Source organism: Pempheris klunzingeri, chromosome 18, assembly GCF_042242105.1.
Source record: "Pempheris klunzingeri isolate RE-2024b chromosome 18, fPemKlu1.hap1, whole genome shotgun sequence".
NCBI classification, from domain to species: domain Eukaryota; kingdom Metazoa; phylum Chordata; class Actinopteri; order Acropomatiformes; family Pempheridae; genus Pempheris; species Pempheris klunzingeri.
The window spans coordinates 13961127-13985838 of record NC_092029.1 but is presented as its reverse complement, the minus strand read 5'-3'; the positions used below and the strand labels follow the sequence as shown (position 1 = coordinate 13985838).

Here is a 24712-nt window from a genome sequence, read left to right as displayed (position 1 = left end):
TCCACTATCTGAATAAATCAGCAGTCAATTTAACAGAACCTCAGTTATCTAAAAAGTTCTAATCAATTCTTGAATCATGGCTAGATAAACTCAGTGAAACTCATGTAAACTGTATTGTAACACTAAGCAAAATCCTTTCTTGCGTTGTTTATCTTTTTTTTTATTTGATAAGCTGCTTTATATAATGTTTGGATGTGAATTAAAAAAAACATCATGAAGCAGGAAATCAGACATTTACAGATTGCATTAATATATTTTATTGATGCTTTTCACTCTTTTCAGGAATGTCAGTAAAACTTCACATTTTCAATGTTTGCACACAATAAACCATGATACAACTGGTGTTTTTGTTAAACTTAAATATGGTTAAAGATTTGAATAGTCCATACTCCTTCCAAGCATGTGTTTTGAACAGATGGTAGTGTTTCATATGGACTTAGGCCTCAGTCTATGAGGATTCTTCACTGTTGGAAGGGAGATGGAAGCTCAATCTCAAGCTTTCCATCACTAACTTTCATGTAGGCTTGAGCCTCCTCAGATGCTTGCTGAAGGAAACCATAAACAGTGCTATTGAACTGGTCTACTACATAAATGAATCTGTCCATAATGTACTCAATTGAAGCTTTGATCTGCTCCATATTTAGAGCAGAGACCTGGTTGACAAAAGAGTTTACGGCTATGATAAACTCACGATAGAGGGCATTGATGTTTATGAACACTGTATCTAAATAGTCAGACTTGACAGAGTCAACAAACTCCTGAGATTTCTCAACAACAGCCTTTAGGGTCTCACCCATCTTCATTAACATTGTGTCAAGACTCTCCATATTTTTCACAAAGTCCACCAGATCATCAAAGATTTTCTTGAGACCTGTTTTGACCTGATCAAAGATCTGGCTTCCAGTGACTGCGTCACCAATTGGCATTCGTAATTTCACACTACTGATCTTCTCAACAAAGGTGTTATAGTAGACCTCCATGTTCTCATAGATACTCTGGATGGTGACATCTAGCATAGCAGCAATGCTGCTGGTCAGCTTCTTCAGGACCTCAGGGAGGGTGGTCATCTCATCAGACCCAGGGAGCTGGAACTGGGTCTCCCTCAAGATCTTGATAATAGCATCCAGGAAGACCTGGACAGTCTTCTGGTACTGGACAATGATGTTCCTGTAGAAGATTGACAGCTGGCTCATTTGAACATCATAGTTGATTGCAGCATTGTAGGCCTCCCTGATCTGGTCAGCAACAGAGTTCTTCAGTTCCTCCATGTTCCTTGTTATCTGGTATTTGTCAGCAAATACTGTGAGTGAAGAGATGATGGAAGGGATGATCGTCTTGAGCTCAGAGAGCATTGCTTTGGGTGCCTCCATGTTGTAGGCAATCTGCAGGTTCATCTTGTCAGCATCCTTGAAAAATGATCTTATGACCAAGATGTCAACGTCAGCATCTGGGGCAGACTGTTGAATAGAAGAAAATTATATATTATTTCTGCTTTATTATTATTATTATTATACTATTTATTATTTTACTATATTTTCAATATTGTTATTATTTAGTTTACCATTGTATCAAAAAGGTACCATTAAAGATACTCACAGAATAACGACCATAGACTCTTGCACTCATCTGAGATGGGACTCTGCCAGTGAACTGAATGCCCAGGAAGCCAGTGGTTGGGGTAGATACTGAGGCACTGATACCATCTCTTTGAGCAGCATAACGAAGGCTCACATCAGTGAAAGTAGGACTGGTGATGTCCACATTCAGGGTTTGGCGAGAGTTACTGGAAGAGAAAGAAAACATTTCAAATAAGGTCTAATATTTAATATGAAAGAATCAGATTAACACACTTTAAAATAAATGGTCATGATTAAAATATATTAAAAAAAAGACTTAATAGAATGCTTACCTGTCATCAGCCTGTCGCTTTCTCCTAAAATGTGAGGAAAATTAGTTAATTACTTTAAATCTTAAAAATCTGAAGAAAAATTTAACATATATTGTACACAAATACAGAATTTTACCTCAAGGGTTGGGTAATGACATGGCTGACATCCATGGCCAGTTCAGCGTGTGTCAGAGCAATCTTGGAAATCATGTCCAGAGCTTCATTCTCAAACCTTGTAGTAGTAGAAGCTATTGAAAGAAATTATTTTTTGGAAGATTTAGCGCTCAACAATGCTTGTAACATAAAACAGAACACATTTGAGGAAATTCATCAACTCACCATCAATGTCGTATTCCAAGAGCACAATGGCAGAGGCGGCAGAGGACTTAAAGGTGACCTTGAAGACAGGAGCACTGCCCTCTACTTCAGCTGCCAGGTTTGTGGTGTACAGTGGGCTGACAAATTTGGCATTGGCAGAGATCATCTGCTTAGTGGCTGTCACTTCAGCAACAGTTTTCTCAAAGATGGTGAGGTCGCCCAGGCTACTTGGCTGAGAGATGTCAATCTGAATATCAGCAGTCAAGGAAGATGTTGGAGCAAAGTCAATGGTTGCCTGGGCAACATGCTTGCCCTTGGTGTTGAAAGTGAACAGGTTTGCTTCATTGTTGCCAATATACTTCCACACTGCATACACACGGCTCAGGGAGGCTTCAACAGCAAGATTTTCATTCACATCCATGCCAAAGACTTTGGTGGTGCCATAGTTAAACTTAGCATCAGTGATAACCTTGGAGGTGGAGCGCAGGCCATCATTGTTCAGATGCAGATTAAACTCATTATCCAGGATTCCCAAAACTAGATAGTCTTCAAGCACTGTGCCATCCATGTTTGCCTTAGTGGATGACTCCATGGAAGCATACTCAAAGGTTCCCTCCAGCTTCATACTGTGGTCTGCCTCTGCCTTTCCAACAGCTTTGATTACAGGGATGTTGAAATCACCAATCATTCTCAAGGTGGAGACAGCATTTGCTTTGGTTTTGGTGTCTGCAACCAGATTTTGGTTTGCTTCCAAGTTGAGTATAGGCAGGTTAATCTTTCCAATGGTAGAAACAGAGATAGCAGTGTCAAAAGTCTCAGTACTCATACTGATGGTGCTGTCATGAGTGCCTTCGATGTGACGATTTTCAAGGGAGAGGGAATTAGCCAGCTTGATTCCTCTCTTGGTGGTCAGACTGGTGGTGCCATCAAGCTTGGCCTTTAGACTGTCAAACACAGAGGCTGTGGTAGCTCCCAGGCGGAACACAAGGTCATCCTCAGTATACAGTCCAGCATTAACATTCAGATTCATGATGGCAGACTTGAAGGACAGCTCTGTGATCAGGTTACCAACAGAGGGAATCTGGATCAGACTCATCATATCAACAAGGGGGGCAGCCTGGCTTTTCTGGTAAACAATCTTGGCATCCACACTAAGGGTCTGCTCAGTGGTTGTCAAAATGCTCTTCAGTCCAGTCTGTTCATACAAGTTCAGATCACTGATAGCTGGAGTACGGAATTCAACAAAAGGCAGGTCAAGCTCAGGAATGCTGATGGGGTAAGTCAGGAAGTCAAGACTGGCCTCACTTTCCATTGCACCAAAAATGCCAGCCTCATTTTCATTATTATCTACAGTGAAGTTGTAGATCATCTTGTACTGATTAAGACGAGCCAGAGCAACTGTGTTCATCTGTTGGCTCTCAGGTTTTAAGATGGCTGTGTAGTCATTCTGTAGGTCTATCTTAGCAATCAGAGTTTCAAAAATGTTGACCTTAGCATTTCCTTTGTTTTGGAATTCAAAGACAAACTCAACAGGACGGACTACAATGTTGATTCCATTGGACAGGACACCACTGACTGCGCCATACAGCTCTGTGTCATGGTTTGCTTTCAGCTCAACCTTCATATCATAAAGGTTACCATGTCCAGATGCCTCAAAAAGACTGTTTTTAATAAATGGTGCCTCTGCCTCATTGCGAACATTAAACTTGAAGTAGTTAAGTATGCCAGATTCAGCAGTAATTTGCTGTTTCATCTTTAAGAAAGTAGAGTCTGTGTCACCAGAGAAAGTTAGAGTGGCAATTCTGGGAGTGAGTGAAAAATGTAAGTTGCTCTTGTGGTTGCCATCTTCAGCATTAAACTTGCCTTTGCCTGAATTATCCACCGTTAGAGTGAATGTGTAGCCATTTTGGTGAGCAACAGCTTTCTGTGTTACAGAGGCCTCACTTCTGACTTCGAAAACTGGGAGGTTCACTAAATGATTGTAACTTGTATCAAGAGAGGCAGACATCCCTTCTTCCATAGCAATAAAAGCTGTGTTCATAAAGTCAGCGGTGTAAGGTGATGTGGTAACCTTAATCATAGTTTTGGCTTGAGCCTGGGCTGATGGGCCATAGAGAGTTACAGACGCCTGATGTTCAACTCCAATAGCACTATGGATCAACTTCAGAGTCTCTGCAAAGACAACCCGACTCATTTTTGGGATTGCAATTCGAGCAGTGGAGTCCAGCTTGTAATTAAGCATTTCAAAACTTGGAGCTGTGGCCTGGGAAGTAAAGAATCCTGTGAATGTAGGCGTCATTTCACTCTCAGTGGAGTTTTGGAACTCGACAGATGTCTTGACGATGTAGATGGGAGTTTGGAACTTCATCTCACCATAGAGTTTGCCGAAGCATGGGACCATGATCTCACTTGGAATAGTTGGCAGCTTGATCTCAGGAACCTGAAGAGACTCAACAAGCTTTTCTACAGGAACTTGTGGGATGCTTGGGATTGAGATCTCAGGAAGAGTGACTTCTGGGAAGGCTATCTCAGGCATGGAAGGAAGGTAATTCATTGCCAGGTCTCCAAAGAAAACATCCACATCAAACATTTTGATTTCAAAGTTTACAATGAAATCAATAAGATTAATAAGGATCAGCTTGATGTCATCAAAGGAAATTGTGGTTGCTTTCACAGTGTAAAAGTCCAGGATGGTGAACTCAGGGATGTCCAGCTGTGCTGGGATTTCAATCTGGTCAAGCTTGTCCATGCTGAACGTCACTGAAGGCACAACAAGATCAGTGAAAGGAAGCATGAAGGATGGCATCTTCAACTCGACTTTCCTAAGTTCATTCATGAGCCCATCAAAGATTTGCTGAATCTCGCTCATGATTTTTTGCTCGGGTACCACTCCTTTAATCATGTCAACCACATTGGTGAACATATCAGTGATGATGATTATGACCCTCCTGTAGTATTTGCTGACAAAGTCCTGATAAGACATGATCTTAGCTTTGACATCCAGATTTGTAATTTCCTGTTTTATGAATTCAGCAAATCCACTAACGTTATCAAACACTAGCTGGTCAATGAAATCCTTAAAAGATTTAATAATTTCTGCAATTTTGATTTCTCTCAGGCGTTCCATAAAGTTTCTGAAAGAGGATAAGACAAAGTTGACAAAATCTCTTGTTGCCTCAAGTTTCTGGGGGATTTCAAGAGTCCTGATCAGCTCATTGATATAAGCAGTGTATTCAGCAATATATTGATTGGCTTTATCCACAAAGTCATTGTAGTCCAATGACTTCAGTTTCTGCACCATAGTTTCAATGCACATATTCAGCTGTTGAATCATATCCTTAACATCAGTTGTTTTTAAGTAGTCGATGGCAACCTGGAAGACTTGCATGAATTTGGTAGGGAAATCTGCGTCCTTCACCATCTTCGCTACAGCCCTGAAAGTTTCCTCAATTCTGAACTGCTTGATGAGCTCCACAGCCTTTTCCAAGACAGCTTGAACCTTTTTGTCAGCCTCAAACTTTACAATCAGCTCTCTGATCTTGGCGTAGAATGAGTTGATCTTACCTACGATGTCAAGGTCCTGAATCATTTCCCTAATATAATCTGTTATATCGCTGAAAATCTTTGTGGGAATCTGATTCATTAGTTTCTCAATGTAAGCTTTAAAGTTGATGGATGAAATGAACCTCTTCAGCTCAGTGGCAAATTTCTGAATGTCAAAGCTGTCAATTATTTGTTTCACATCACTCATGATCATCTGTAGATGAGTCTTGATTTCATACTTGGAGTCAATATCACGCAGGAATGCAATGCTGCTGCCCTCCAGTTTTTCCAGGTCAATCTGCTGGATCATCTCCATCATGGTATCAATCACATACATAACCACAGCCTTGATGTCGTACTCCTCATTTATGGTATTTAGGTGTTGCTGGATTTTCTGAATGAGGGTTTCAGGTAGGGTGCCACGAATAATCATCTCCTTCATCATACCAGCAAAGTCTTGGATGTAAGCAGTGAAATCAGCCAGCAGTTTCTCAACAGTAACCTTCAGGTTTCTCAAAGAGGCTTCCACGTCATCCATGGAGATGACATATTCTTGGGTAAAATCACTGAAATACTGCTTCAGTTGATCTACCTTGCCCTCTACATTCAGTTGGGAAACAAAGTCACTTACATGCTGAGGAAGAGCCTCAAGTTTAGCCCTTATCTCGTCTTTGTTGATGTAGTCTTGCAGTGCTTCTGCAACTTGTACAACAATGCCTTTGATGCTTTCCAAGAAGGCAGGCAGACTTTCAATCAGAGGGAACTGGATTATATGACTATCTGTGTTCTTGTCATACTTGAGGAAGCCAGAGATGGTGAATTCTTGATTCTCTGTGGATTCTGTGTTGAGGATGTTTGTGAGGAAGCTGCCAGAAACCTCAATTCCAGTTCTTTCAGCAGTGTTGTAAACACTCATGTCTTGATTAAAGGCATGCTCATTCATTTTAGACCTCATTCTTAAACTGGTCTTCTGCTCTTGGAGTGACAGAACATTATCCATCTTGTTGTCAAATGTAGTCTCAAGGGCAAAACCATTGTCCATGTGCTGGGATACTGATGCTCTGCATTCATGTGAGCTAGCAAAAGCAAGGGGTTGTGCTTTAAGGAGGAACTTGCCATAGAGCTGGGCACTGTGCTTTCCATACATGGTCATGTCTCCATCAGCATTGAAAATAGCATCAAGGTTGAAATCAAAAGGAACAATGCTGCAACGGATGGTATGGTCAAAGCGCATTGGCTGTGAGTTGAAGCGGGCACCATTGGTGATCCTGGCAGCAAGACCAATAACTTCAATCTCGGTGTTGTGGTTCATGTGAGTTCCAAAGAGTTTTCCAGTGGTGCTGCACTTTGCGTTAGCAGTCATATCAGCATAATTGACCTCATAGGTGTGCTTGATCTCCTCCTCACCATAGATGGCTTTCAGGCTTCCAGTCAGGCCCATCTTGTATAGCTCTGCCTGCAGCTTAGCCTCATTAATGAAGTTGGCCGCCAGAAGTTTCAGGTTGTTATTGACATTTGCAGAAGCAGTGTATGGTTTCAGGTCGATGGTGATATCATGAGTGTAAGAGGCAAACTCACTTGCGGTGGCTTCAGCCTTTGAATTGAAGTCAAGGCTAGAGAGAGTAATGGTCATGGTGTTGGAATTATCAACCTTGATGTCACTCACAGCAGCTTTGTTGGTAATGGATAGAGTGGCCTTTGAAGCATCTAGCCCAGCACTGAAGGTGTTTTCCAGGGCCAGGGGGCTCTGGAGAGTAGTTGTTCCACTTGTGGTCAAACCATCCTTGTTCATTGTCAGAGTAGCCTTGTGAGTAGCCTCATTCTCAAGGAGCTTCACAGTGGCATCACTGTTCACAGCCAGACCATTGACATCAAAAGTGGCAGTCATCAGAGAGTAAACACGGTTTTCAGAGTGATCTGCATTTGTTTCCATTCTCATGACGATTTCACCTGCACCAGCAGTGGCTTCAGCCTGGTTGCGGATCTTCATGCCAAGAGCAAGGGCATTTGCATCACTTTTCAGTGACAGCTTGCTGTCTTTGAAGGAAAGCTCAGCAACATGGGTCAAGATGTCTTCAAATGCATTGGTATTAGACACAACTGAGAGTTCACCATTGGCCAGGGTTGCTGCAAATGTATTCTGGGCCTTAACAATGGTGGAGTCAAACTGAACAGTAGAATCAATCTTTGCTTCTGGCCTGAATGGGAAGATGGCAAATGACTGTGTTGAAGTGGTCTTGCCATACATGGGTCCAGCCTTGAAGATCCCCTCAAAGTTGCTATCAGCAGAGATTTCTTCAGTGTTAATGCCAGCCATGCCAGAGTGCTCTAGTTCAATGTTGAGACCAAATGGGCTTGTGGCTTCAATCTTGCTGCTTGATTTCACATTGATTTTGTCTGTGATAGTTGCATCCTCAACAATACTAATACTGGCTTCAATGAATTTATGGACAAAGGAACTTTTCAAATGGGCCTTGATGGAATCAGTGGTGGCCAACATTCCAGATCCTAAATGAAACACAAAATGAGGAAGAACTATAATTGGTAACTGAGGATCGCATAGTCTAATAACTTTTGACGAAACGCAAAGAGATGAATTTGCTGCTATGAGAAATATACACAAGCCACTATTGAAGTGCTCTACCGACAGTGAACAACACATCATTGTAAGATATTGGTGTAAAAAATTCTAAATATTTGAATAACATTTATTCTTTACCTTCAATCTTCATTGACAGAATGTCAAGGGGGGAGGTTCCCTTCACATCAAACTTAGCTGAGTAGCTTGGTGTCTCCACAACATCTTTGCCAGCAGCCATTGAGGCCTCCATGTTGTATAGGTTGCTCTTCATCATTGTTGAAACCTCAGCTTTGCCAAACAGAGGAACAGACAGAGTAAGGCTCTCTGGGATAACAAGCTCTGGGATGGGGACCTCCATGGAGACGATCTCCAGTCCAAACTGGGGTAGAGACACATGGGGTGTGGTCAAAGCTGGTGGGAAGTTAAGCTCCTCTGTTGACTTTCCTCCAAGAGGGAGAGGAATAGCGATGGTGAAGCGCTCGTTGTTGAAGAAGTAGACAGCCTTTGCCTCACTGATAAAAACACAGAAGTATACGTAAATAATGCATAAATGTTTCCAAATAAATTCTGTAATATAAACATTTATCATGAAGTTGTTCACGCTTACGTATTCAGGAACAGTAACTCCGGCAGGGAAATCTCTGGCATATCAGGTACTCTGAAGTTCTGAATGTAAGGGAGATCAGCACCATACTTTTCCATGTAGTTATTTGCAGCCTAAGAAAAAAGACAATCAATGTTTTACGCATGCCTCACATTTGTAACCCGAAAGGTTTTAATAATTGTTCAATGAAAGATTCATACCTCCACAAACTTCTTGAAGATGTGGCGGACTCTCATGTCGGTCTGTCCCACCTCCATGTCAAGAAGCTCATTGCCATACTTCTCAACCACATCGGCATTTGGCAAGATGGTGGTCTCAGTGTTCACATCAGACTTGAACTCAACCTCAATCTTGCTGTCATCTGCAACAATAGAGAATAATGAACTGAATCCTGAGGTATGAGGATACATTCCTCTAAACTCGAAATTAGAGTTAATCTGGAAGAACACTTACTCTGAACAAAACAAAATTTTGCATTTTCTCTCAGGCAAAATGTTTTAGTCTTCAATGACTGCACTATGTCTAGGATGGTTAGAAATTCTCAACAACAATTAAAACAACATTTTCTAATATTCTGGTAGATTACATTACCATATTTCATTGTGATTTTCTGCTCAGAGGTGGCCTCCATGACCTTGACTTCACTCTTAAGCTCCAGTTCCAGTTCTTCATCACGCTTCATGTTAGCTGTGACAGTGGCATCAGCACTGATTGAGGGAACAAGAAGTTGGACTTGCAGCATACCTTCCTTCATGGCCTTCAGACTGAAAAATATTACAGTGGGTTAGTGTACTCTCAGTGATGAGGCTGATGTTAATGTTATATCCTGAGGATTTATTGTTCATTTCTTACTTGGCACGGCCAACCAGGGAGAGCTGAGGGATGTTCTTGTTTACAAAGTCAAGAGAGATGGAGTGAGTTCCTTTGCCCTTGGTGTTTCCATCAACAACACCCAGCCTGAGGCCAGCCTCCACATCATAGTCAGGGATCTGGATGTCAGCACTGATGACATTCCTCCTTCTGTTATATTTCATGATTGCTCTAGCTTCAGTGGGCTCTGCACCTGTTGTTGGCCAACCATTACAAAAGTATTACATAATTTCCCTTTAATTTCTAGGGCCACTTGAGCCACTGAAAACATGAAAAGATTTTACCATGTTGTTTATATTGCACATTACCTTCAGCCCTCAGAACAAACTTGACAGAGTCAACCTTCTGCCGGCCCTCTTCTCCCTCCCTGAGGAGCTCGTAGGCAACAGTGGCTATGTACTCGGTGACTTCACCAGTAGGATGGAGGTCCACAGCAAATCTGTTTAGATAATTCAATGAGTTCGCTAATATTCACAAGTAATTTATTTTAAATGGAAAATTATTTGCTGGTGGTTTACAAAGTCTTGCTCACTTGCTGTCCCCAGTGAAGGGGAAGTAGGGGGCCGTCTCCTGAGAGAAAGCGTCAGTGTACTGCAGAGCAGTGCAGTATTTCATCCCAGCGAAAAAGGGAGTGCATTCACTGACATCAACCTTGTCCATCACCATAGGGGGGATGGTCTTCACCTCTGATCCAGTCACTGCCACCAGGGTGTTTCTAAATTTTAAATGTAGAGAAGTTGAAATTTTGCAAGCACAAATATAAGAATTATTAGAAGAATTATTTCATGAGGACATGATTACACAGATGAAAATACGCATTCAAGCCACAAAAACAGCTATCCTTATTGTCCACTTTATACTTTAGGTTAGCTAGTGTTAACTTAACAGTTGCATTACAGACAGATATGCAAAACAGCTTCTGTGTGTTTCTTTCTGCATTACTAATCAGGACACAGAATAATTCTACTAATTCTTACGTCATTTTGATGAGCTTTGTAGGGCTCGTTGGAGCAGGGATGGTCAACTTGGCAGCGTCACGTGTCATGGAGAGCTTGGCAGTGAGCCCACTCTCATGGAAAATGGAGGTGTGCATCTCTAATCCAGAGCTGGCATATTCAGAGATGTCGGAGCCAAACTGAGTTACAAACTCAATGCCAGCAGAGGGCATGAAGGTAACTTCACTCTGTGGGACCACAGTAAACCTTGGTTATGATTGTGTGAAATAGAAACCCATGCAATTATTAGTTGACTGTGAAACACATTTTTGGAAGGTTTTCTTTAATGATAATTACCATATCAGGAGCAATCTTAAATCCTCCCTTGATGCCAGGGGTGAAAGTACCAGACAGTGCAATCCTCAGAGGCACACCGGTTACAGTGGGCAGGAAGAATTCATTGTCCATGAAGATGTAATGGGCAAAGATTGTGTTGTCAGTCTTGGTCATCAGTGCCTTCATTAGCTGTGGCAAATAAACATGCACATAAAACATTTAACTCATAAACAAGGAGTTCCCTAAATGAATGTATTGTATCATTGTCATTTTCTCTTCAAACATTAACCAATAACGTCCTTACATCAGTTGGGACCATCTTGAACATGCTGTCAATCATCATGGCAGCAGAGTAGGCCATCTCCTCCATTTCGTTGCTCTTCAGATATCCCAGCTCATTTCCCAAAAGCCTCAGATAAACCATTGCCTCAGGAGTCTGTGCAGCCTTCAGTTCCCTCACAAGTTTGTTGAGGTTGCGTCCAATGTCCCTCATCAGGTTCTGGGAGGCCTTAACATATAAATGTCCATATTATATGACTAAATTCATTGCCATTTGTAAAAATCCCACTTCGTGACTACTCAGGAGATATAATATCTAATATATACAAAGCAGATTGGTCTGAGTACCTGTCTCTTCATTCTGTCCTTTTTCATTGCAGGCATGATGTTCTGCAGCACCTGTTTGACTCTGACTGGCATGTAGTCAGAGACAAAGTACATTGTCTTCAGGGCAGAGTCAGGGAAGAAGCCATTCTCTCCAAACAGGGCGTCAACGGTTGGCTCAAATCCTTTGCCCTCCATACCAACCTATAAAGATGACAAATTTTGCACAGACACAACTTAGCCTACTGAACGATTGACTAGATTACCTCAATCAATTGAAATATCTCAAATTGGTTACCTCCATCATGTCAATGTCAAAGCCAAATGCCTTCAGAGTCATTTCAAGCATGACCTCCTTGGGCAGGTAGCTGGTACCCTCAAAGATCATGTTGCCCTCCACAGATCCGATCTTGTAGTTGCGAGAGAACTTGGTGGGATCCATAATGGGCCCAACCTCATTTCCCTGCAGGGCATCACGAATCTTATATCTCAGTCTGTGGGAACAAAATAAATGATACAGTTAAACCACTGATGGTGGTGCAATCGGGACACCTGCTTATCATGTTGATGACTCAACAAATTTGAAAAAATAGATATGAAGCTCTAACTGCTTACTCTTGTGTCTCTGGCTCAGTTGAGCTCAAAATGTTGGTAATGTGGGAGATCACAAAGCTCTTGACTTGTTTGTCCTGCTCTTTGGGCAAGGCATCAGCCATCTGCACCAGTTCAGTAGACTGGGGATCCTTCATAAGTACCAGATATGCAGCAATACGCTTTTGGGCAGGACTGGCGCTGTCCAGAACCACCTGCATGAGAACCTCTCTGGCCTGTGAACAATAGAGATCAATAGATGAGTATACAGTAGATTTGTTCCAATAATTTGTCAGACCTTTGAATGAATTTGTCTTGCCTCTTCAGGCACAGGAGTCAGCCTGTACACTTGAACGGCGGCCTGCTGCACAGCCGGGGAGGCTGCAGGCTGGTTCACACACTGCATCACAGCAGCCTTGAGGGCAGGACTACCAGGTACCACAGCTGGAGCCATGTTTCCAATAACCTAGAATGAAAAGACACATTAATACTCTGCTTATTGGTGTTGGCAGTCATTTACATTTGATTTATAGGGAAGGTTACCCACTCTCAGTGTCATGAAAGTGTTCTCCTTGTCACCAGAACAGTCACCCAACTGGGCAGCCATGAACTCAGCAACAGAGTTAATTTCAGGGATCAGTTTTCCTTCAGCTTTGTATAACCTGTTCAAGAGGATTTTTCAAATTAAAAACACATTCAATTAAACCCTGTGTTATTTTACAGAAAGCTGAAAGCTATTCTTCTACTTGGAAAAAAGTGTGGTTGACTTCACTCACCTCTTGACAACATTGCTCAGGGCATACATGATGGGCTTGCTGGGCTTGTATTTGGCCATCTCAAGCATGTCATTGATCAGGAGGGCAGAGGGATTTGACATGAGTCCCATTGCAAAAACAGTGGCATCAACCTCGAGTGCAGAGCTGTCAAAAGTCCTGAGGATCTGCATGATGGCGCTGCTGCACTCAGGGGTTCCACACTGAGCCAGAACCTGGTAGGTCAGAACACGGGACACGGCAAGGGCCTCAGGAATGGCGGGACCCAGGGTCTCAGCCTTCATTCCTCGGACCATGGTGACAAGCTTGTGGAAGAGGTGGGCCCTCCTCTCACCCTCTGTCTCTGGCAGAGTGGCCAGTTCTCTCAGGAGCGTCAGACCTGCATCTTTGTCCTGGACAACACTCTTGTCCTCAACAGCCTCCATGTGAAGACCCTTGACAACGTCACCTATGATACGCAAGCAAGATGGATATAATTAGTTAATGTTAACTTAAGTGACCAGTTATAAATCAAAACACCACAAGTTAAACAATGTGCTTACTGTGGTCAAAGACTCTGTCATTGTGAGGAGAAACCTGAACCAGAGTCAGTTCCTGCTTTCCAACATTAGTAACTCCATATTCTCCCCTGTAAGATGCAAGCCATAGTTAATGCTGTAGAATCACATATCAGTATGTACAATTAAATAATGAAGAATTTTATAGAGTGCAGTGTAAGGTTTGCTCACTTGTGAGAGAAGGGAATGAGCATGTGTTTCTCAGTGCAGGACCCAGAGGTCATGTGCTTCTTCTCATTATCAAACTTGTAGTTGCAGGTCTGTGAACTTCTGACCAGCTGGGCAAGAGGGTAGTGCTGATAACAGACAAATAATCAAGTTAATGTGGTGGATCAATTAAAATGAAAGACTGTGCATATATAGCTTTTGGTTTAAGCCCTCTTTTGTCTTCAATTCACTATTTGTCTTTTGTCAATCTTGTGGCTATTACAGCTCATCTTAACCAATTTCGACAATTTTTTTTGTCGAAGTTACAAAAGTACTATTGCTGCTTTCACAAACATAATATTACTTCTCGTACATCAGGAGAACTTCAATGTGACTACCCAAACTGGGTGCAAAGGGCAGCCTTTCATGTTTTTACCACAGAAAATGAGGTTTTGATGTCTTACCATGCCAGAGATAAGGGCCAGTGGGCTGGTGTGATCTCTCATTGGGACGAATTTGTCACATCCAGACAGATCCCTGGTGAGGCTGATGTCAGTTGCAATGTCCTCTCTCGCGTTGACAGAGTAAAAGGTCTTGCACTTGCCATGGATAGTGGGCTACAATGGATGATTACAGTAAAAATATATAATTATCTAGAGAATGCATTTTTTCAAAACTGTAAATATCAGCATACTTAATTTCATGGTAGTATTTAAACATGCATATTTTTCACTTGAATAGTCAATCACTGTACCATCTTCTTATTCTTGTCTTCCTCCAGCAGAGGCACAGCCAGGGCAGAGATGATACCCCTCTTGAAGTTTAGGATTGTTGTTGTCTCGCCATCCTCAGGGTACAGTTTCACATCGTACACACCCTCAACCACAACCTTCAGAGGATATCTAAGAGGAAAATCAGGATATTTGAATTTAATAATTTTTGCAAATTTTCCAAAAATATCAGATTAGTGATAAAGGTTTCAAAGAAGATGAAAGAAAGAAGCAAATATGTTTCATTACATAATGTGTGTTCATATAACTGTATGTGCTACTAAACGGCCAACTATTGATGTTACACACCTCTCCATTTCAGCGGCAAAGGCATCAGAGCTGGGTGCAGGACCGAACACAGGGTTGCCCTCTGCGTCCATGTCGACCACCTCGCTCAGGCTGCAGCCAGTGGTGCGGACAATGAAACTACAAGTTTGAGGCACTTCAATTTCAACCTGTGAAAGAAGGTAAATGTTTTTTTTTATTTAACTCTCTGAAAAAGATGGACAGAGAAAAATCATATGATAAAAAATGATTGTAACAGATCATTTTTCTGTACCTTGCAAGAGGCCTTGGGTCCGTTTTTGAGTGGTGAGGCTCCATTGATGGCATTCAAAGACTCAGCTTCATATTGGTATTCATACTTGTGAAGGGTCTTGTACCTTTTGGCCACTAGATTAGAAAAATCAATGTTAAGAGTTTCTGTATGTAAAACAATACATTTAGTCCCATAAAAATATTGCAAATGTGCAGACTGGACGTCAACACAAAAATTAAACTTATTAACATGAGCATGATCACATCAGGTAGTTTGGTGTGACTTACGCAGGCAGGTTGGCTGATCATCATCTTGGGCAACTGTTAATAAAAAAAATTGAAAAAAAATTCTGTAAATCTATGCATCTGTAAAGAATCATATTAACTGTTATATAAAATAAAATTTAGCATTACTACACTCATCCATAGTTCCTTGGTCATAATTATAATTACACACAGGTGGGTAATGTTTCACTTATATGACAAATTTTTACATGTTTTTTATATTTTTATAAGTTTAATATAAAATACTTTTTAGAGTGCAATCCAAATTAGGAAATATTTGATTTATATTTGCTGTAAAACAGTGGGCGAAATAAATAATACTACAAAAAAAACACCGTTATTCTAAACTATGTACAATTTTTAAATAAATGTTTTCTAAGAACTACTCACAAGCCAAGGCAGATGTGCTGAGGAGCAGCAAAAGGCAGAGCTTTGAGTCCCCCATGAAGCTCTCTCCTCTGGAGTTGGCGAGTACTCAGATGAGACTGATTTCTCAGCTTTAGCTTAGGACTTTTATACCCTCAGTTGGGCTCTGTCAGAGGACTGGGAGGCACAGACAGGGCTTTGAATGCTCAAAGTCCACCCCACCCTCCTGTGTGGAGGGACAAAGGCAAAAGGTTTCAATTGATACTCATGGCTCCGAGCACAGGCTCAATCCAACCAATCAGTTGTGATAAATCTTCAAAATGTTTTTTTAGCTGCAGTAAAGATGCATTTTATGGATACTTAAATGCATGTAGAATTTTTTTGCCTTATGAATTTTTTGAGCCTTATTAGAGCCTTATGAGATACTGATGTTTTCTTATAGCACTTCACTGTTTGTAATGTAATTTAGATATCCATGAAGAGGTGATCACAATGATTGTACTGTTTTTAGTCATTTTTAGACACATTTCTTGGTGTTGTCCACTTGCCATTTTTCATTGAAGAATTATTTATTATATTTCCTTTGATTTACTGTTATTCGTTGTGAAGATTCATATGATAAAAGGATGGACATGTCTGGACTTGAAACCCATAGTTTGAACTAATGGAATATTATATGAACTATATTTAGGCCACATGGTTATAAAGGTCCACAATCAGACAGAAGTTCATATTCTTGAACTGTAAAAAATCAACCAATTAAGTTAAGTACAGCTAACAGTGCCAGTATGAATAAGGTCACTGATAGACACTCATTAGTGAACACTGAGTGATCAAGGCGTGCTCCAGACACAAAGTCCCTCTAGACTAAGAAATGATAAACTTATCAGCTGCTTTATCTGTTGGTGATATTGGCCAAAAAGAAGCAAAAACCTCAAAGCAGAATTTCCTCTGTTATGCAAATGTTGGATTAATCTTTTACTGTTGCTTTGTTAGTCTTATTTTGTAATTTATTTAATATGGACAGACATATTAAACATAAGTTACAATTGTGGTCAGTTTTACATAATTCATAATTCAATAGCATCTTTAAGTGCAGTTGTTAAACACAATATACACATCAGGACTATGCTCAAGTGTTTTAAATGGGGATGCAGTCTTCAAATTAATTGTAGTTGAAGTACTTACGGTATAACTTTGAAAAAGAGTTAGATGTTTGTTGTTCTGCTTCCACTGCCACAATCCAAAATGAAGGCAGTGAAAACTGTTATTCGATTTGGGTTAGATGATGAACTTTGATCTACAAAGATTCAAAGGTTCACCTCGAGTTTGATTTGCTGTTTAAATTTGGACGGTAGTCAAGTTTGCGCTGTTTGTACATGCAATGAATAAACAGCGATAACCTTAGATTGGCTGGAAGTCTTTTCATTTTTTCACTTTTCATTTTAAAGTTCGTTATTTCATTAGTACTCAAAGTCTGCGAAAGCATGCAGTTTTCTTTTGTCCTTTGGTATATCACTCACATCATTACATCTGCACATTGTGTAATGGCCTGTTGCAATCCATCCCCATCAGCACCTTGAAAAGTCTGTCAGATACTGACAGTGTTTGCTCTGCCATGTACACAGCTAGAGTCCAAAGGGAGCTTGAGCCACTGGTTGCTTTGTGTTTAATTTGCATTTTAGACTTTTAGCTTACACTTGAATCCATCATGTCAGACTTTCGTATATTAAAATAAATGTAGATATTTTTGTTTTAAAGGTGTTTGTCTTTGGTGAAAGATACACAGTGCAGTCTCAGGTTTATCCTGCCATGCCTCTTTGCAGTCGAGCAATGTGTCTCTGTGCATTGCTCAAATGTCTAAGACGGAGAAGATGTTCGAGAAGCAAAACACAGCTGATCACTTCAATCTTGCTATTTTCAGTCAAAAGAAATGGAAGAACTGCTCCTGCCCACCTGATGAGGCACATTAGAGTGATTATAAACTCTGTGACCCGCATCACAAGATACAGACATGTGCAATCCCCCAGCAGGGCAGCTGCTGGCACTCTTGCTTAATCAATTGTTTGGCATAAAGGTCATTCCAGGTTTAATCCACTGACAAATCTGATTCTCTTTTGCAAGTGCTGTTCAACTTTGTTGTCTATCTATTTCCCGTTGTTAAAATATAGTCAGAGAAATGCATGCAGCGTCCTCACAGTGCATGATCAAGCTGCATGATAACATTACCACATGAGGATTTGAGAGTTGGCACAGCAGTGCAGATATTATCGCCTGTATGCTTTGTTCTGTGTAATCAGTGGCTATCTGTAGACTTCTTGATCACATGTTCCAAGTCTTTAGTATGGATTTTTTTGTGCTGAGTAGTTTGCTAAATCTGCAAACATCACCTTTGTCACCACATTAGCTTTGAGTGCTGCAATTTCAAACAAGATTGCCAAAAATGATTTTGTCATTTTGAACACACCTAAACCTAAATTTTTTTATAGCTCTTTAAATCACAGTTAGAATTGATAATTCATTCATTTTCATTTAATCTAATCAACACCCCACCATAGCATATGACGGGAGAATGGGGTGAGTTAAGCCAGTTTTTAGTTGAGGCATCTTTAAAGGAGGACTTGACAGTAATTTCTCCAACTAAAACATGTACATATATTTCAGGATGGGGTGCATCCCTGGGAATAATCACTTTAGATCTAAAATAAAGCAGTTTTCAAAATATGACTTTCCAAATAAGTGGTTCTTGGCTCAAAATGCCCCCAATGAGAAATAAGTAACTTCAAAGGCCATTTTATTTTCCCCACAAGATATTTAAAATGTTCAGAACAAAATCAAGTTTGAAAATGAACAACAAAAAATTTCAACAGTTAATCCATTAACTGTTGACAATGTTGTTTATCCAAGCATTTCAAGTCATTATCAAGACTTAGCTAACCGGCTAATGGTAATGTAAACTTCATAATCATACATGTAAATAGAAAACATGAGAACTGGGCGATCCATATGTTGACAAAAAGAAATGTAAAAAGTTTAAACGTTTGTTTTTTATGGAATAATTATCAGTCCATGCAGAAGGATCTTGCTTGGATTTCTGTACATGTTGCTGCTAAAACCAATCTGCACACTGCAGTCACAGTGGGCAGACATTGATTTTAAAAGCGATGAGAGGAGCTGGTGTGATAGGCCAGAGCTGCTATCAACATAGCGCCTTCATGCTTGAAAACTAACCTCAAATGCTAAAGAGCAAAACACAGGAGCCAGGGCATGTCATCCATCCATCCATCCATCTCCATGTCTCTTTCTACTATCACAATCAATAATTGGTGAAGGATGATGCTAAGTCTTAAAAGATCAAAACTATAAAAAATCTTTGTAAGAAGCATAGCATAAATTGGCTATGTGCTCATGAGCCTGAAACAATACATGATCCAAATGTAAAGGAAAATGTAATATATTATTATATGAATAATTGTAAACTGGTGTAATTTTTAGACATCTCAGCCTTGAGATAGTTGATCTCTTTATTTCCGATACATTGTGATTGAAGGCGCTAGCTACACAGGCATAAACTGGAATTTGCTGCAATGCTATATAAACTATAGCATCAATATAGCCACTCATCGACTGCATTCAAGGTAAATCTGCATAGACGAGCTACCAAACCACTGCAACAAGTTTAGATATTACTGGAAACCAAAGTTATGAGCTTAAATCATCCCAATCATGTTTGTGATCCCAAATATAAATTGTATCTTTCTAGTACAAAAAATAATTAACCTGCAATGATTTTAATTACATAATACAGTTTGCAATACGTTCTCCTGCAGTTTACTGATCTATCAGTCAGTCTGGTTGAGCAAACATTGGCTGAAAGTCCAGACACAATTAAGTCATGCGAACAGTACTGCTGTGTCATAAACCACCATGTTCACTTCAAGCAATATTGTTCTTCAGCTTTATCTGGAACCGACACATAGCACTTTAGACCAAACCTGATAAAATCTTCCCTGATAGAACTGTTCTATGAAGACTGAACAAAGTTTGGCACATACTGTGCAGCATAAAGAATACATGCACGCAAATATACACAAAAGATTCACATATGCAGGAATCCCTGAATCAGTCTGAGTCTTTTGCAGACAGGTTCTCGTGTTCAGATAGTAAGAGAGTCTCAGGGGCAATAAGTCCAGGAAATCATGTTATATTTTTCATTATTATGACTTATTTGACTGACATTGATTCACTTGACACAAGGTAGTGTATTTTGGAGGTAGTACTTTGAGTAGGAAATGTTGCAGGTATTTATATTCACCCCTTCGTTGTATGCAAAGTATTACATGGAAAGAAAGACTCAATATAAGTTTGGTGTCATGGTCTACCTAGAGAAAAGAATATATGGCCTCCAAAAATTGATTGCTACAGGAAGTCCCTTTCTAGTCCCTCTAGTCTTTGCAAGTTGATTGACTGCTGGAAATACACTCAGTGCTCCTCCTGTACAGAACAGATAGTCTACTCTACCTGTACAGTACATCATATACACTGCATATTTGGCTTCCTTTCAACAACCGCACATAATGTCTCTGGACTTTGATTGGCAAAATTGTGTCGGATACAACCTTTGTTCTACTTCTGAAGACCTGACTGAATGTATGCTCTCACAGTAACTTTTTATGTAACTTTAGTGGGTTATAACACACTGGGTATGGAAGTAATATGCAGATTTATGGATATCAGATTTGGAGTCATGATAAAGTTGGCCTTCGTCACTGTGGCCTGCAACAGACGAGGTAAGGGTTGTTTTTAGGCCAAATGCCTTTTGCACTGTGTTGCAGTTGATTGTTCAGCATACAGGGGTATCTGTGCAAAAAATATTTGGCTGGATGTTCCAGTAGGTTTAGAGATTAACCACGGACAGAGACACACACACACACACACACACACACACACACACGACCAAACCATAGACTGTATATAAGAAGTGGACATCATCGCTTTGATGTCACCCATTTGTTTGTGAACCGCTGTTCTGAAACCTTGAGTTTGGATTTATGGACATCTTGATCTCACAGCCATTGCCATTTTGTTTTTTTTGGGGACAGAAGTGACATTCATTCCACTAAGATTGCCTCAAATTGGATACACAAGTTAGTCCCGCAAAATATAGCATATCTCACTTTATTGTTTCTTTTCTTCTAAGTGTGACCATCCATCCATCTATCCATTGTCTATACCGCTTCTCCTTAAGGGTCGCGGGAAGGCTGGGGCCAATCCCAACTGACAATGGGCGAGAGGCAGGGTACACCCTGGACTGGTCGCCAGTCAACCACAGGGCCAAGTAAAATATCAACATGGTGGCATGCGCTAAAAAAAGAGTTTGTTCCCAAAAAGTCATTCTTTCCTCGGTAGTCTGGAAGGAGTCTAAGTTTGCAGCATTCAACTGCAAGTAAACTACTGTCTGTAGCAAGGTAGAAGTCTGTGACACCTAAAAGCAGCAGCATGACTCATTTATTCCAGCATCTCAAATGGAGGCACATGACCACATGGAAGAAGTCTGTGACACTGTGATTTGCACGAGACCACTGCAGCCCTGAAACGAAGGTAAAATTGGCCGAGTCATGTCAAGTTTGAAAGGAAAAAAGAAAAAGATTACATCCTAAATTGGATGTGGTGTGAAAAATCTGAGATTTTATGTTTAATATTCTTTTCTACCAGTTGCCCAACTGGGCAAATGAGTTGTTAGATTTAGTAGCCCAACACGGCATTTGAATTGGTCAAGCCTCACTGCTGAACTGTGACTGGTAGAGGATTCTCAAAATAACTTATAATTACTGTAATCAACAGAGTTTTAGATAACAACATTTACGTGTTTCACAAATTAAAAAAGGCATTAATCACAGTTTGGATCAACAGTGCCTTTGAGTGAATTCTGAGAAACCATCAAATGAACAAATCAAGTCAGTAACTGTGGCTCACAGTTAACAGATGATAATGATATTGATAGATGTTAGTCTCACAGCATCTAATGCAAAGATCTATGTGCCATCATATTCAATATCATCAGCTCAGAGCGGCATGTCCTGTTCATTCCTATGCTCATAACAAGCCAATGCATACAGTCATTCACCTGCAATATACATCTAGAAATTTCAAGGAAAGTCCACTCAGCATTGCCACTATCAACGCAGCGCAATAAAAATTGAAGTAGTGCAAATATAATAAGCAAGCTGGAGGTTTTACAGCACATGTAACTTATCAGCATATCAGCTTACCTACATGATTCTACTGACTGCAGACTGATCATGTCCTTTCGATTGCAGCACGTCCAAAGAGAACTGCACATGTACAGAAGTTTAAAATCAATGATTTCGAGATGTCACTCTAATTGTCATGATAGATTCAGATTCAACAGAACATCCTACATCAGCTGCAGCCATCTCCGTTGTTTAAATGCCTCAGTAGCATAAATCGTGTTAAATCCAAGCCATATGAGATAAATGGCTGTTTGGTGTGACGGGGACCAGGTCAGCCGTAAATCTGTCCAAACGGGGGACCAGGTGAACCTGCCCGAGCAACATTGGCTTGCAGATTCATCTGGTTCCCAGAGTAGAACACACCAGTCATTCAAATAAGCACTCAAGTACAGAAATTATTGTTTATGTAGTATTATTTTGGTTTTCTGCACAGTATCCTGGAGTATGGATACCGAAGGAGGAATACTGTAGGAATGACCTGAACTGAGTGCATGTGCAATTTCAATGTGTTAATCATAATTTAAAGGGCACGCTATTGTACCTCGATCAGTTTAAACCTTGATTTCAGTGCCATGTGTTCCCCAAATATTGACAGAGGACTATAGAGGGGAGCATTGCCCCTCACTCTGTGTAACGTAAAGACAGACAGATCAATATTTGAGGAGTGTGTGCTGCTTTTACTGCAGTGACTGACTGCATGTCACAAATCGTGTAGAAGATTAAATGTACAGGTGTGCCGTGGAGGAAGGACACAGGGTCAGCAAGTATTTATGAAGAAATTTAGCGGTATTTAACAACATTTATAGACTTGAACTCATGAGATAACAATATGAAACCCAGCTGGGTTCTTTGCCAATATAGTAAGGTACAATTAAGTAAGAAACTCAGACTAATGGATAGCTTAGGCTTGCAGTGTCCCATGATGTTTTCACATTGTAATACAATCTTGGATCAGATATTCCTGTTGTAGTAGTTTAGCAGTATACTTTTTATATTATGATACTATAAACAATTTATTCATTAATTTATTTTGAAGGTGTTGGCACAAATCAATTAATGATTTGAGGTATTTTGTCATAATGGCAAAAGGTCACAAAAGGTGAACTGTTCTGATTTCAGGGGAACATAAAAACTTTGTTTAACTAGTAGCATTTTATGTAGTCTTGTTGGCAAATAAATAACCAATATGAAACTGATTTATGTTGTGCTTATAATGAAAGAAATCCAATAACTCGCAAAGCCACATGCGTCATCTTTTTCAGTTTGAGAGCAAAAGCAAAAACAGACTTGTGTGTGTATGTGGTTGTGTGCACATTTATGTGGCCTTGTATGCATGAACATATTTGTATGCATGAGCTTCTTATTTTATTGTTCATTTAGTTTTTTTTACCTTACTGTAGTGTCAAAACAGGCAGTGAGGAGAAACATCAGACCATGGCACAGTCGAATAGAGAATACTCTTTAGTAATTGGCTAGAAGGGAACTGTGCCTGTCAACACCCTTAGCACGTATAAACAGACCCGTCTGATGCCATGAGGCCCAGCCAACAGCTTTTTTTGACAGACCTTCCTACTCATTGACCACCCAACACTGCAGCACCAGCAGAGTGGAGGGCTGTTAGCGACCTCTAGTGGATCATTATGTTTCTGCAGAACAACACAGAGATTGTCCCTCCTTTCACAGTGTTCCTACAGGACTACACAGACCCACATCCATGTCCTGTTGTAGTGTCCTTGAGCAAAATTCAATGAATATGAGATGCATAGTGATACATGTAATCCTTGCTTACTCCACACTCAACTTTAGGATTAGAGCATGAACCGGTATGTATAAGATGAAAAAAACAAACAAACAGCAGATTCAGCTGAGTTTTGATTTTGAAACATATGATGACAATTTATTTTTTATCTAACATATGTGTCATTTAATTGGTCCACTGTCCATTATTACTGCACTTTCTTAATGAGCTTTTATCTTCGGAAAACAGAGAAAAAAACTCAATTGTGCAGCAATGCCTCTGTTGGAGGGAAAAAGTAACTGTCTGGAAAAAATATTTAGGGTTTTTTGACAAATAAAAATCTCAGCTCAAGTTCCATTCAATTCGTTTACAGCAACATCTCACAATCTTCATTAACAGATAAAGTTTATTCAGTTGATGTGGAAATGGTGTTTGGTGTTGTCATTACTTAATATCTTTGAATATATCTATTTTTGTTACTACAATTATTAAATATTTACCCTAACATTTTATTCCAGTGAATGTAATAATCGTTAGGAATTAACATTTAGATCATCAAGGTCCACTCAGCAGCTCACTGTTTTATAAAAGCTATTAAGCACATTTTCTTCCCCTTTTTGGTCAAACTAATGTCTCCAATCTTAAAATTAATGTTCTCTTGTGCTTATCTGATCTTGTTAGTGTTTAAGCATGTGAACAAAGTTCATATATTGTCTTATAATTTACTTAATAGTGGCCTTAACATTGTGTTTTATAACATTCAAAATAGTCTGAGCTGTGGTGGCCACATGATAAACTGTGTTTTATTTTCTTATATGATAAATTGCTCCTCAAAAATATATTAAAGCGATCCTTCTTGTTTTTAAGAGACTACAATTTCACTACAGTTTTTTTTTCATCCGCTTTACTCCACCCACGACAGGCTTGGGACAACATTAAGCTGCAAGTTGGCGACAGCAACAAAGGCAACCTCAGACTGCATTATCAGTGCCTCGGCCCCCCTGGTCTGTATTGTA

General features: G+C 40.1%; 1 protein-coding gene across 1 annotated transcript; it reads right to left on the bottom strand.

Annotated features, from left to right (window-relative positions):
* Positions 1 to 275: 275 nt before the first annotated feature.
* apobb.1 (apolipoprotein Bb, tandem duplicate 1) lies at positions 276 to 15801 on the bottom strand. Its single transcript, XM_070848752.1, has 28 exons — positions 15729 to 15801; positions 15342 to 15374; positions 15076 to 15188; positions 14826 to 14971; positions 14501 to 14648; positions 14211 to 14363; positions 13771 to 13895; positions 13585 to 13670; positions 13046 to 13490; positions 12817 to 12931; positions 12589 to 12735; positions 12294 to 12505; positions 11977 to 12172; positions 11703 to 11882; positions 11380 to 11583; positions 11097 to 11264; positions 10782 to 10987; positions 10337 to 10519; positions 10113 to 10243; positions 9787 to 9997; positions 9526 to 9698; positions 9135 to 9295; positions 8938 to 9047; positions 8469 to 8842; positions 2228 to 8257; positions 2025 to 2136; positions 1597 to 1783; positions 276 to 1457 (listed from the first exon to the last, which is right to left on the bottom strand). Exons 1-28 carry the CDS (start codon positions 15781 to 15783, stop codon positions 462 to 464), a joined length of 11400 nt encoding a protein of 3799 aa, XP_070704853.1. The 5' UTR covers positions 15784 to 15801; the 3' UTR covers positions 276 to 461.
* Positions 15802 to 24712: the final 8911 nt, after the last annotated feature.